Here is a 13,437-nt window from a genome sequence, read left to right as displayed (position 1 = left end):
TGCTGATTCTTTTTAACCAAGAGACAAAGCGGAAGCAGTTCAGGCCACATCTCTGTGGTTGATGCCTTTGGGCTGGGTAAACATTGTCCAGGTCAAAGTTCCATCATGTGTCCAGCATTTCTCGGATTTTGGCTGCACTGGAGAAGGTAAGCTCTCTTGTGTATTTGCTGTTAGTATTGCAGCTGAAATATTCAACACAGTTGGCAGAAAACCAGAGAGTTAAACATTTATAGTGTAGGTTTTCCTTACCCTGCGAGTGTGATACGCTTTCAGTTTGCAACCTTTAGGGTGTAGATGCAGAAAAGTAGGAGGAAAGTCAACAATACAGGCAATTTGGGTATTTGAGAGAGGCATCAATGGTGAGATCCCCAAACAGACAGACAGAAAACAGCCGGTTTGTGCTGGTGCCACTGGTGAAGTCTGTTTGATTGCGTCCTCAGGAACCTGAAGGGGTACTGTTGACAACATGACGATATGAATGAATGCTGAAAGGTCGACCACTAGTTCACTCGCAGCAGTAACAGAAAGCTGATAGAGCTGAAGGTGGGCTGAGGCGGCTTTTTCACCAACTCTAATTAGTTTTCAGGGTTTCTGAGCAGAATGAGGATGTTGAAGAGAGCCTCCGCCCTCATCCTGAGGAAAGGAACCTACCAGAGCACATGGAGCAAAAAGGGTAAATGTGCCAGAGTCCAATGATAGTTACTGGATTGATTCATGCGTTCACCCTCAACTCTCTCCTCAGACAACCTCTTTAGAGTCCACCCATCGGTGTCACAGGCGTTGGCAGAGAACAAACCAGTGGTGGCCCTTGAGAGCACTATTATCACACATGGCATGCCCTACCCACACAACCTGAGGTTCCCTAAGAAGCCTTTAAATGTCAACAAGCTCTCACGTTTGTTTTAATCACTGATAATGACCTTCAATAACCTCATCATCCAGCACAGCGAAGGAGGTGGAGGCCATTGTTCAAGCTGAAGGGGCCACTCCAGCTACCGTCGGGGTGATCGAGGGTAAAGTCCATATTGGACTTTCATCAGAGGAGCTCGATCAGCTCGCTCAGAGCAAGAGGCCGCTGAAGGTGTCCCGCCGTGATCTGCCATATGTCATCAGCAAAGTGAGGAGAAAGCACACTCGTCCACCCCAATGCCCGTAGACCTCCAGGGCCGGAGGTGCCGTTGGTTCTTCAGTGTTAGCATTTCTGTTCCCAGGCACTCACTGGAGGAACAACGGTGTCAGCCACTATGATCGCAGCGCATCATGCTGGAATCCCTGTGTTTGTGACAGGAGGCATTGGAGGAGTTCACAGAGATGGAGAGAAGAGTGAGTCGACTCCTGTAGGACACGCCAGTGGCTTCTAAGTCAATCCAGCATCAATTAACCTGCTTGGCCTAGTCTGAATCCCAGTCTGTTGGGAGGTTCACTCGTGTATTGTATTTGTCTTTGGCCTCTCATTAAAAACAGGTCATTTACACTCAGGTAATGTGTATTCTTCACATTTGACTCGTGCAGGTCTGGATGTGAGTGCAGATCTGACAGAGCTGGGCAGAACCCCCATCGCTGTGGTCTCTGCTGGGGTCAAATCTATTCTGGACATCGGACGCACCCTCGAATTTCTGGTAAGAACTATTATTCATTTTACAATGTTCACCACCAGCCAAACCTTTTTGGCCGATGGTGTTGCTTTTCAGGAGACACAGGGCGTGTGTGTGGCCACGTACGGGCCAAACCTGAATTTTCCAGCCTTCTTCTCCTCACAAAGTGGATTCACTTCCCCGTATCAAGTCGACAACCCCGAGGAGGCAGCCACACTCATCAGTACGTCAACACGTTCATATTCAATTAGGATCAGTTGGGTGTGTTCAGCGCAGTGTGACCATGTTATATGTATGTGTTTGTGTTTGCATGTGCGTTTGCTGTGTGTTTCAGCGAGTGCCCTGTCTCTGGGCCTTCAAAGCGCTGTCCTGTTGGCCGTGCCCATCCCAGAGGAGCACGCGGCAACAGGCCGACAGATAGAGGACGCCGTCCGGGCTGCGCTGACCGAGGCGAGGTACGCGGTGCTCCACGTCCGTGCTGCTCTATACACACAGACTGGCCATGACTCTTAAAGACTCTGCTTTTCCCTCAGAGCTAAAGGGATTACAGGCAAAGATGTGACGCCATTTATTCTTCAGAAGGTTAATGAACTGACTGAAGGAAAGTCCCTTCAGGCCAGTATCCTTCAGCGAAATTGCGTCACTCACCACTAGCACAGATAATATCAATATTATCTTTATCTAGTTCTACATTTCCCTTAACCTGTTGTTTTCTTAGACATTGCTCTGATTCACAACAATGCTAGAGTTGGAAGTAGGATCGCATGTGCTCTGTCAAAACAAATGACTGAGAGGAGGTTTAATGGCAAAATCCACCATCAAGGAAAACCTTTACCCAACTCAGGATCTGATATTGTGAGTATAAACTCTTATTATGGATGTTTTTTAGCACATTCTGGTGCCCATACTGTAGCTTATTTATTTCAGGTTGTTGTAGGAGGAATAAATGTGGATTTTATCGCTAAAGGAAAAACTAAAACCCTTCATGTAAGTGAAAATCACAGGTACAGTATCTGTTGCTGGCTGTAGCTGAACACTTGTTGCTTGTTACAGTTCGGGCAGACCAACCCAGGAAGTGTCTGTCAGTCATTTGGTGGTGTGGGAAGAAATATTGCTGGTGAGTCTTTATCTGATGGTGTACACACGTTTCCACCAGCAGTTTGCGTCTGACGCTTTGCTGTTTCCCTTCGAGACTCTCTGAGTCGTCTAGGTCACAGACCCTTGTTCATCTCCGCTATGGGGGCGGATTCACACAGCGAAGCAGTGCTAAACTACTGTAAACACATAGTACGTGAACCACAACAACTTACTTTGAATCGGCCTGAACTTTTACCAACTTGAAATGCGCTAGATTTTCTTTCCACTTTCTATAAGAACACGAGCGCTGTGATGAGGCTGAAAGACCAAAGCACAGCTACTTACTGTGCTGTGATCAGTGAGAGCGGAGAGCTGAGTCTTGGACTGGGTGATATGGACATTCATCAGCAAATTACAGAACACTATGTAAGTGTTTATTTTTAGTGATAAAAATAAACACGGGATAAAAGAACAAACTGTAAAAAATCGTTTAAATTACTTAATAAGAAACCACTGAGAAGTTAGATGGTCATAAATATAATTACTACGTTGTGTTGTGTTGTGTTGTGTTGTGTTGTGTTGTGTTGTGTTGTGTTGTGTTGTGTTGTGTTGTGTTGTGTTGTGTTGCATTGTGTGATCATCTGTGAAGAAGGAATAAGAGGCGGACATGTTATTTATTAAGTTACTAGTTCTTGTTTCTGAATGTTTATATAGGTGTCGCAGTTTGAGAAGCAGCTTTCATCAGCCACTCTCGTGTGTCTCGATGGAAACATCCCTGTCGCCACCATCGACTATGTTTGCTCTGTTGCCAAAAAATACAACATCAATGGTACATGATGTTTATAGTAATAATACCTCTATGGGATGTTTATGTCATATGTGATTTGATCTGATTTGATTGATGTCATTTGTCAGTTTGGTATGAGCCAACGGATTCGGAAAAGGCCTGTAAACCTTTCCTGTCAGATGCCTGGAGGTCACTGTCATATTCGTCCCCAAACCTGGCAGAACTGCTCACCATGAACAAAACACTGGGTCTCGCAATTCCTGAAGGTAATTGGTTTATTTTGTTCACATATTCCCACTAACAGCTGTTATAGTTTGTTTTCTTGCTCAAAGAGCCACTGCTGAAGATGGGTTTTGACTTGTGTGGCTGCAGAGCTGCCCAGCTCACTGGAGGAGGTGCTGAGCGTTGCTGTGGCTCTCTCACGCCCCCTGCTGGAGCACCTTCACTGTCTGGTGGTCACTCTGGGAGCTCATGGGGTGTTGGTGTGTGGAAATCATGATGCCGGCTCAGTCAACATGCAGCCAAGAAAACAGAAAAGTGTAAGAAGCTCCTGAAATACGTACTGAAAATGAAAACAGGGTGAGTGGTAGCAAAGCTTAGTTTCACTTTACTGTATGTTCATTTACAGAGGAGGCAGCTTTGTGCTCTGCATTACCCAGCACTGACGTTAGCAGCTGAAGAGACAGTGAACGTCTCAGGGGCAGGAGACAGGTGTGACAGCTTTCTGTTCCCTTCTTGTTGTAATTTCTTAATTTTTTATAACTTTATAGCTTAATATGTTCCCCCACATAAACATTTAAAGCCACTCATCCCTGCTCTGTCTGCAGTCTCGCTGGTGCCTTGATGGCAGGGATCCTGCAAGGGCGAGACACAGACAGCTGTGTTCGAATGGGACTCTTGGCCGCGAAGTTGTCGCTGGCATCCCCGCATCCCATCGCTCCCACGCTAAACAGGGAGTCTGTGGATCCAAACAAAGTCCAGGCTCAGAACTGGCTCAAACCGAGCTTCATGTGGATCTAATAAAACAAGTTTTTTTTAAAATGAGTTTAAAAAAAATTGTTTGTTTGAATTTGTTAAAAAGACCTTTCCTGCAATCTAAATTATACTCTACAACAGAATGTGATACAGCATTACAATTCCTGTATAATTTATGTCTTAACACCATAAATACTATGTTACTGGATAATGCTTAGCATTTAACTCTTTCTTGCATTAATCATGAGAACCTCAGGCAAGACTTTTTTTCCTTAAATATTTTTATTTCTGCCCATGCAAAGAATCTTTGCACATATAATATTAACATCTGAAAGTATTATACTAAAGTTTTTATACAAATGGTAATATATCATCCTTCCATTAGTATTTCATTCTTAAAGTTATTAACTTTAAATTTAAATGTGAAAAGGTTTCCCGTTTATCTTGAATAACTAAACAGTAACTAATTTAAACATGTGAATTGTTGGGTTTTGCCTGTATTTAAGTGCAGCATATAAAATATTAAATACCCAAATATGAAATACCAAACTCTAGAAAGTGTTTTCCTTACATCAACGGTCCTAGTTTAAGGCAACCAAAAACTCTATCTCCCATAAAGCTTAGTCTACTTGCGCATGCTCAGTGGCACAGAATATTTGCCCCCATTCCCTCCTCCCTACTTTAATGCTAGCTAAGATGGTGGTTTGAGCGTAAATTGTCTCTACAATACCAAGAAAAGAAAGGCGCAAAACATCTTTATAGCCTTTTCGTTACAATAGAATTACACACTTACGGTTATTTTAACAGGCCGTTTATAGTAATTTTGACATTTTAGATACATTGGCTCGCAGTCCCCGCCCAATTTGGTGTGACTCCCTTGGAGTGGAATTCTAAGCTAAATACGGACAGGGTAAGTAACGTTAGCGATAGCCAAGTGGCTAACTGGGTTAGCCAGCTCCGCCTTCCCTTAGTAAATAAAGATCGTGTATGTCTCTTATGAGTTACCACACTGACACAAGGACTTTGTTGGGCCCATTCGGTCATTGGAAAGATAATCGTGGTATTGCGAAAGCACTGTCAATTGTTTACAATGCCAATAACCTGCTTCTAGTTCAGCGCTAGCCTGAGTAGGCCGCGTCGTAAGCTTGGCTCCAAAACCCTGTACATTTTGACGTGAATGTAGCATGCTAGCTACGCCTATGCTAGCGATTAGCTTTAAACAAGCTGTCAGATATTACGTAGGAGAAAGCGTAGCAGTGTGTCAGATATTCTTTGAAACATCCAATGTCAACATCAAGGTAAAATCAGCATATTTAAGGCCCTCGTTTGTGGTTAAACGCAGATTTGCTTCTGGATATTCGTTATTCGTTAGACCGGCTTCTTTTACCAGTTCGCGGCTAGCGTTAGCTTAGCTAAGCGTTAGTCACATAACATCTGTCATAATGTACGGTCCAGAAGACAGAGCAGCTAAAGTTACCAGTCTGGCTTCAAACGCGGCTTTAACAATCAGCTGATATCCATGATGAAGCGGCGTGTGTGTGAAACAGTGCCCATAGTCTTCATTTATTAGCACAGTATTGCTAAGTACTAAACATTTGGGCTTTTCCCTGTTATCGTGTCAACTTTACATTGTCGGCTTTTTTCAGTCTGGCTTTGCCGTTTACTTCGCCCACTGGCAGTGGTGTTGTCACGAAGAAACCAGACAGTTCATCTGCTTTTAACCGGCGATTTGTAAATAGACGCGGTTCGTTGTAGTTCCTTTTAACTCCCAGGCTGACTTGCTGGAATTTACAATACAAGTACGAAACCAACTTAACCACAAGGCCATTGATTTCATGTGCATTCTAGGTTTCTAGCTTCTATTGTGCATCTAGCGAAATTTAAGGCACAGTAATACTGCAGCACGACTAAAAATCCTAGCTTCATGAAGGTTGTGTTTTTGTTGGTTATAGGCATTGGTTAATAGGCAATGGTAATTTTTGTTTGTGCTTGTGAGCATCACAGGTACCTAGAGCCCAAAATTAGGTTTTCAGGTTGCTTGAGATGTCCATCCACCAGATCTATAGTCAGTGTTGACCACTATGTTCACATTTAAAAACATTTGGTTCTTGTTTACATTTGTTTCCACAATTTATTACCTAAATGATTCACGAAGTAATTTAAAATGTTTTAAAATAAATCAGCTTCTCTTTCAATAAAGTATTATGATAATACCTGAATTATGTCTTCATTAATGAATGATGTATTACAGTAGTTTTAACCAGGACTACGTATAGAACCTTTGAAGCAATTCTTTCAGTTAGATATTGTAAACTTGTGGTCAGAAACCTCAGTTTCATGTGATTTTTATTTTTTAGCCCTGTGCTGTGTAACGAGCTTCAACACTCAACCTCGCCGTGCCATAGGATGTCCCACAGCCCTGAATTGAAGGACGACCCCATGGAGTGCCCACTGTGCATGGAGCCGCTGGAGATTGATGATGTCAACTTCTTCCCCTGTACCTGTGGCTACCAGATTTGCCGTTTCTGTTGGCATCGCATTCGCACAGACGAGAACGGCCTCTGTCCTGCCTGCAGAAAGGTGAGGAAATGCTGAGACAATGTGTGTCATTCAAAGATGAATTGTCTTTTATAGAGAAATTTGAAGTACGAAGAAGTATTGGAACTATAGTGTAACAACCGTCTTGCCTCACCTGAGCTGCCTTAGTTTTCCTACTAGCTGTTTACCTACTGCGTTTTGTAACAAAGACCAGACAGTCAGGAGACACGGCAGCAGAAATGTTATAACTCATTACTATCTTCAATTACTAGTAAAGTGCATTTCACCAAGTCCCAAAATGTTCATTTAAATAACCAATAGACAGACATGTCAGACCCAGTTTCTCAGAAATATATTTGAACGACATTTATCCTTCAAAATTTTTTGTAGCCATACCCTGAGGACCCAGCTGTGTACAAGCCTCTGTCACAGGAGGAGATCCAAAGGATAAAGAATGAAAAGAAGCAGAAACAGAACGAGAAGAAGCAGAAGGTGACAGAAAATCGGAAGCATCTGGCTAGTGTCAGAGTGGTCCAAAGAAACCTGGTTTTTGTTGTGGGGCTCTCTCAGCGACTTGCCGACCCTGAGGTGAGCACATCATCACTACTAATAAGCTTATTGACTTACTTTTGACACTAGAAGGTTGGAAATGTTGAGTTCAATGTGAATACCACAGGAAATGTTAAATACTGAATGATGTTGATGGTTGAATTTTATTTCCAACTTTAACATGACGGATACATTAAAAAACAGAAGCACTATGATAGGTGATTTTAGTACACACACAAAGGTTCCCAAAGGAACTTGAAATTCACCTACAACCCTGTAATGAGTCTTCCTTTTTTCCTTTCTCAGGTCCTAAAACGACCAGAATATTTTGGCAGATTTGGGAAAATTCATAAAGTGGTGATCAACAATAGCACATCTTATGCAGGTTCACAGGTGAGAGATTGGGTCATCAGACTCCTGTGGTGGTTTAAATTGGACTGGTGACCAATGAGTGTATGTTTATGCTTTTATAGTCGAAACAATTGACTAATAAGCAGACAGGCAACGTCAAACACATATCTACAGTGGGCCTGTGTGACTTGTATGTTCACTGAAATGATTTTTTTTTTCAGGGGCCTAGTGCCAGTGCCTATGTCACTTACATTCGCTCTGAAGATGCTCTAAGAGCAATACAGTGTGTGAACAATGTGGTTGTTGACGGCAGAACACTCAAGGTAATGATTTACCCATAGACCTCAATTCTTTTACCCGTAATTTACATGTTAATCTTGTTCATGGTTCTGATTAAAACTTTTTGTGTAGGCTTCTTTAGGCACAACAAAGTACTGCAGTTACTTTCTTAAAAGTATGCAGTGTCCCAAACCTGAATGTATGTATCTACATGAGCTGGGGGATGAAGCAGCTAGCTTTACTAAGGAGGAGATGCAGGTAAGGTTTTATTTGTGTTTTTAAATTGTGAGTTGGCTGTGAAGTCGTCTGTGGTCCTATGTTGTGTTGTTTGATTGTAGGCAGGGAAACATCAAGAATACGAGCAGAAACTCCTCCAAGATCTCTGTAAAATTAACCCTAGCTTTCTACAACCACCAACATGTGGAACAGAGAAGTCAAAGAGTAAATCCAGCTCCACACAGAGGTTGTTTTTTTATTTATTTTATTCTGTTTTTGTAGTGTTATTTCTTCCACTGTAGATGTATGTTGTACTAAACCTCTCTCATGTTGTGTAGCAGAACAAACAACAGCAATGGTAAAGATGGGTGGCCTACACTGTCGGGGCATAACAAACTGGCAAATGGGCTTTCAGAAGACCGCAAGTCCCCACCGCTGCTAGACTATCTAGACCAAGAAGTTACATCAGATGGGCTAGATCCAGAGTTAGGTCCGGGCCAGCACACTGCCCTGTCACCCTTTTCATCTAACTGTGATAGCAACAGGTACAAAAGATAATTTCTCAATAACAAGGTTTTTATTCAGTTATCCTTCATAGCTTCATCATTTGCAACTTGTGTTTTTTGTCGTTAGTCCTAGTGACAAACCCCCAGAGTCGATTGGTATAGTGAATGGAGAGACCTTACAACAGGTAACATCTTAATCCCTTGCTATTTCGATCTATATTTGTCAGTCCATCACCTTTTATTGTTGAAATTTTGTTTTGTCTTTTTCTAGATACCCACCAGTGACTCCCCCTCTCCTCCCCCAGGCTTAACTAAACCCAGCCTGGTGGTGCCCATCAGCGTTTCAGACCTTACAGCCCGTTCGCCCTTCGAGGGTGCGGCAGCTGAGTCGCAGTCACTTTTTTCAGACAACAGTAACTTCAGACATCCTAACCCACTCCCCGCAGGCTTACCCCCATTCCCCAGCTCCCCTCGCGGCAGCTCTGACTGGCCCATGACCCCTGAACCACAGAGTCTCTTTACATCAGGTACAACAGAAGTCAATTTGAAACCTTTAGGATAAAAATATGTAATTGGTTGCCAAGCAACGGGCATTTTCAATTATCCCTTATAATAAAATTAGCAAATTACTTAGTGCTTATTAAATAAATGAGCCCACCTTCCCATAACTGACGTAAGTGTTTATCAGGAACCTCATCACCATTTAGTCAATGAATCATTTTTTTATGGTCCTTTTGTGGGAGTGAGCCATTAGTCACTACTGAGTGACACATCTTTCAAATTACTGTGTGTTGGTTTTAACACTCTTGCGATCTTCTGCATGACGGCATTAATGTAAAGCTGTTTTGAGTCTGTCACTAAAACCCTGAACAAAGCAGGACATTATAAGAATAGCATGTGTACAACTTCTTACTATGTCCAGACCATTGTCTGAAGTTTGTGTTTGAGATCAGCTTTAGAAAGAATATGGGAGACACACAAATATAGCTTGTCTGTTTCCAGTGATGTAACTGATCCAAACTTTGCAGCCTTTCAAAGCAACAAACATCTGTCTTCAGCTAATCACGTCACGCCAATCAAGTTTTCACAACAGTATCGCTGAAGTAACTTTTATTTTTTCTTTCCTCACAGAGACAATACCAGTGTCTTCTTCCACAGACTGGCAGGCAGCCTTTGGCTTCGGGTCATCAAGCAAACAGCAGGACGACGACCTAGGCTTCGATCCTTTCGACGTCACCCGCAAAGCATTGGCTGACCTAATAGAGAAGGAGCTGTCAGTCCAGGATCAGAACGCCTCATCCCCAGGTCCCCTGGCCCAGGGGAGCAGCCATGGTGTCGGCCTGCCGCCCCCCAACCCTAACCCCAGTGCCTCTCATCACTTCCCCAGTGGCCTGCCACGCCTCCCCCAGCTCCACCACAGAGCCATCTACAGCTCCTTCAGTTTCCCCGGCAGTCAGAACAACCAGGCCAGTCAGCAGCAGTCAGCCACCAGACACCCCTGGATGGGCGTCCCCATACGAAATAACCTCACACACTTGAACCACTCAGCCACTGCTGCCTCACACAGTAATTTCCTGGACCTGAATCTGCCCCCTCAGCACAACACAGGGCTGGGAGGGATCCCCATCTCAGGTACCAGACACATGTCCTGTGTAACCTACGCAGGTTAAAGCAGAGATCAGTTGTGTTACATAATGGTTCTATTAAATGTCACAATGTATGTACACTTGTAGATACAGTTCTGTTTGTGATCAGAACCTGAGGATCCTTTTTCTTCTCCTCTGCAGAAAACAGTGGCTCTATAGACGGCTTAAATGTGAAAGAGTGGCAGGACGGTCTGAGAGCTCTCCTGCCAAACATCAATATCAACTTTGGGGGTCTCCCAAACTCCTCTTCCTCTTCATCCTCCTCATCCTCCAATAGTGTTAATCACATCGGTGGGCCGGTGGGGCCAGCAGGCATTTCACACAGTCTTAGCTGGGACAGCACAGCCAGCTGGATGGATCCTGCTATCATCACAGGTACAAAGACTAAGTGTATGTTTGCCAGCTACATGTTTTATCTTTATCTTTATTTTTATCTTTATTATGTTTCATGCATTAGTGTTTTCCCACTAATTGTTGTTTGAAGTTGAAAACTTGGTGGTTGTAAAAGAGAAATAAGATATACTTTTATACTTTTACATGTCAGTTTGGCCTTGAGGAATTTTTATGTCAACCACTATTTAAAAGTCAAAGTTTTTGTCTAACCACTGCATTAAATCAAAATGAAAGAAAATGTTACTGCAACATCTCAGTAACGTCAGTGCTGTTGTGTTGAAACGTTTTGGTGGTTCTCATCGTGTTTTGTCATCACTCACTGTTTTTCACCACCCATCCTTTCCAGGCATCCCAGCCACGGCAGGCAGCAGTATAGACTGTCTCCAGGACGACAACCCACCACACTGGCTCAAGTCCTTGCAGACGCTAACAGACATGGATGGCCCAGCAAGCTCGTCAGTTCCCCCTCCCCAGCCCCTCCACAGCGGCCTCCTGGACGCCCACCTCCCACTCCACCACAGAGCCGCCGCCGGCTGGGCTCCCTACCTGCCCCCTCTCACAGCCAACCCTTCCAGCCAGTTTCACTCCCCTCCCCCAGGATTCCAGACCGCCTTCAGACCCCCAGGACAGCCTGCCACAGAGCTGCTACAGAGTGCCGCTGTGGATCGCCACTGAACACAGACTACAACAGACACCCATCCTTTCCCCCACTACAACATTATACCCACTCATCCTGTATCCCACTGCCCTGACCACCCACCCTACCCCAATGCAATACACATCAATCTGCAGAGTATGAAAAATTATTAACAAAGTAACAACCATGCTTTCTTCTTTTTCTCTTTCCTCCTTTTTTGTCGACTCCGAAGGCCTTTTTGTTTTCATTTGTTGCACACAAGTTATCTGTACCCTTTGTCTGCTGCCATCACAACTCCTTAGACTGACTTCTGGGCATAACGCAGATGATTTATGGTGTGGCTTATTGTTAATGGAGAGCACAAGAACCAGAATAGAATCAAGTGCCCAGTAATGACACAAGTCATGGCTCCACAAACCACAAACAAATTAGATAAAGTGAGGTCTTTTTTTAAAAAAGTAACCGATTAAGCATGAAAAGCATTTGTGTTTTTGAAAGTTAAAGTCACGATTCGTTTTCAAGGAATGAAGCAAGCTGTGAATCTGCTCGTGAAGCTTTGCCCCAAAGACCCTCATCTTTCCCACTTTAACAGGAGACTGTGAAACGGTTAACCCTTACAGCTAATTTGTGAAGAACACAAGGTGAGAGAAAAGGGGTGTCGCTTAGCTTTTTACAGAGTGGGTTTGAAATAATTGGGGAAGGAAGCTGTGATTGGAGTGAATGCAGATGACACCGGGGATTTGAGGGCACAGGCTATGCATGGGCTCTCTGTTAGGTAGAGACACAAATGGCCTGTTTAGGAGGCCACTTGGCCCCCATTCCCTTTAGCGGAGGGCTCCCACTGGCCCGGTACTGCTGCAGGGAAAATTTTGCTAAACCTCTGTATCAGAGGATAGAGCACTGCCTAACCGCAGGGAGCCAGGGCTTTGGGAAATCGTGGCACACATCCTGAGCACTAGGGTTAGACTCTTAATCACAGTGCCACTGTGTGGTACCGACAGTAGCTAGCCCTAACATGGACAGCCACAGTAGACAGGACAATGACTAAATGGAAGAAGATACGTGAGGGGCGCTAAAGGGTTAAAAGATCCCTTTGGTCGACCCACGAGGGCTTAATTGAGGCCTTAAACTGAACCGAAGACAGGAAGAAAGGCGAGTCAAACATCAATGATTGCTGAAAAGTATGCAATATTGTGTGCTTGACTTCAGCAATGGCATGAGTGTCATAAAGGAAAGCGCTGCAAGACGAGTACTGTAGTAGTGATTCACGGAGCACTCAGCCTTTAGGATTTGAGATCAACCTCTCTGACCACCGCCTTTTTCTTTTTGAAGTCTTAATTCTGATCTGTGTTTGCGCTGTCTCTCTCTCACCATCCCTCCTCTCTCCCTCCTGCTCTTCCCTGTTTAACAGTATTCACAAAAATGAACAAACTCATCCAGGAGAAACCAACACAGTCATACAATGGGTTTTAACATAATGTTGCAAGAAGAAAAAATAAATTGAGGCGCTTAAAAGGAAGTGAACTGCCCTCTGCAGGTCTGAAAAAATGAACCTTAAATAAAACTGAAAACTCAGCTGCTCGTTGTCTGGTGTTGTGTTCTCACCATTCAGATTGTTGCCACCAACACTGTTCATTGCACAGGAGGCTCAGCATATCATTCTGGTTTGTTTTTCCAGTGTCTTCCACTAGTAGGCAGATCACTTTATGTCAATGATGAAGCTCTGCAGTCAAAACTTCAGCCAGGTATGCAAGCTTCCACAAAATACTTTTTGTTTTGAGATGGATGTGAAGACCAGCTTTTAATATGCACGTTCTCTGAATGAAAGCCTACACAAACAGTTTTTTTCCTTCTGTTTTCCAACGCGTCGTCTCTTTCAGTGTAGTGG

At 43.8% G+C, this 13,437-nt stretch overlaps 2 protein-coding genes across 11 annotated transcripts; both read left to right on the top strand.

Annotated features, from left to right (window-relative positions):
• The first annotated feature begins 97 nt into the window (after window positions 1-97).
• On the top strand, window positions 98-4,981 carry zgc:136858 (uncharacterized protein LOC678543 homolog). 6 transcript variants are annotated; one of them, XM_029154401.3, is made up of 18 exons: window positions 98-146; window positions 580-673; window positions 743-857; window positions 943-1,117; window positions 1,212-1,323; window positions 1,513-1,619; window positions 1,692-1,818; window positions 1,930-2,050; window positions 2,129-2,214; window positions 2,314-2,582; window positions 2,649-2,712; window positions 2,788-2,882; window positions 2,970-3,098; window positions 3,387-3,501; window positions 3,588-3,725; window positions 3,832-3,998; window positions 4,088-4,170; window positions 4,287-4,981. In XM_029154401.3, exons 2-18 carry the CDS (start codon window positions 601-603, stop codon window positions 4,477-4,479), a joined length of 2,169 nt encoding a protein of 722 aa, XP_029010234.1. In that variant the 5' UTR covers window positions 98-146; window positions 580-600; the 3' UTR covers window positions 4,480-4,981. The 6 variants fall into 6 exon arrangements, 5 of the variants coding, with proteins under 5 accessions (XP_029010234.1, XP_029010235.1, XP_029010236.1 ...); XM_029154402.3 differs by having other exon boundaries at window positions 101-146; window positions 587-673; XM_029154403.3 differs by lacking the exon at window positions 98-146 and having other exon boundaries at window positions 153-673; window positions 2,314-2,450; window positions 2,523-2,582.
• A 129-nt stretch (window positions 4,982-5,110) lies between these two features.
• On the top strand, window positions 5,111-13,124 carry cnot4a (CCR4-NOT transcription complex, subunit 4a). Of its 5 annotated transcripts, XM_055509696.1 has the most exons (14): window positions 5,111-5,344; window positions 6,081-6,140; window positions 6,792-7,014; window positions 7,363-7,560; window positions 7,828-7,914; window positions 8,094-8,195; window positions 8,284-8,409; window positions 8,490-8,614; window positions 8,706-8,912; window positions 9,001-9,058; window positions 9,145-9,400; window positions 10,005-10,505; window positions 10,661-10,909; window positions 11,259-13,124. In XM_055509696.1, the coding sequence occupies exons 3-14, from the start codon at window positions 6,841-6,843 to the stop codon at window positions 11,585-11,587; spliced, it is 2,412 nt and encodes an 803-aa protein (XP_055365671.1). In that variant the 5' UTR covers window positions 5,111-5,344; window positions 6,081-6,140; window positions 6,792-6,840; the 3' UTR covers window positions 11,588-13,124. The 5 variants fall into 5 exon arrangements, with proteins under 5 accessions (XP_055365671.1, XP_029010230.1, XP_055365672.1 ...); XM_029154397.2 differs by lacking the exon at window positions 6,081-6,140 and having other exon boundaries at window positions 8,709-8,912; window positions 10,661-10,894; XM_055509697.1 differs by lacking the exon at window positions 6,081-6,140 and having other exon boundaries at window positions 8,709-8,912.
• Window positions 13,125-13,437: the final 313 nt, after the last annotated feature.

Source organism: Betta splendens, chromosome 6 (genome assembly GCF_900634795.4).
Source record: "Betta splendens chromosome 6, fBetSpl5.4, whole genome shotgun sequence".
In the NCBI taxonomy this organism is placed as follows: domain Eukaryota; kingdom Metazoa; phylum Chordata; class Actinopteri; order Anabantiformes; family Osphronemidae; genus Betta; species Betta splendens.
The sequence above is the reverse complement of the archived record's forward strand: the minus strand, read 5'-3'. Positions and strand labels throughout refer to the sequence as shown.

Bases quoted from the DNA above. Each gene is read 5' to 3' on its own strand.
- cnot4a (XM_055509695.1), top strand. From the start codon at position 6,841: ATGTCCCACAGCCCTGAATTGAAGGACGACCCCATGGAGTGCCCACTG. The intron at 7,915-8,093 runs GTGAGAGATTGG...TTTTTTTTTCAG, and splicing joins CATCTTATGCAGGTTCACAG to GGGCCTAGTGCCAGTGCCTA. The intron at 8,196-8,283 runs GTAATGATTTAC...CTTTTTGTGTAG, and splicing joins TTGACGGCAGAACACTCAAG to GCTTCTTTAGGCACAACAAA.
- zgc:136858 (XM_029154401.3), top strand. From the start codon at position 601: ATGAGGATGTTGAAGAGAGCCTCCGCCCTCATCCTGAGGAAAGGAACC. The intron at 1,324-1,512 runs GTGAGTCGACTC...TGACTCGTGCAG, and splicing joins TCACAGAGATGGAGAGAAGA to GTCTGGATGTGAGTGCAGAT. The intron at 1,620-1,691 runs GTAAGAACTATT...GTTGCTTTTCAG, and splicing joins GACGCACCCTCGAATTTCTG to GAGACACAGGGCGTGTGTGT.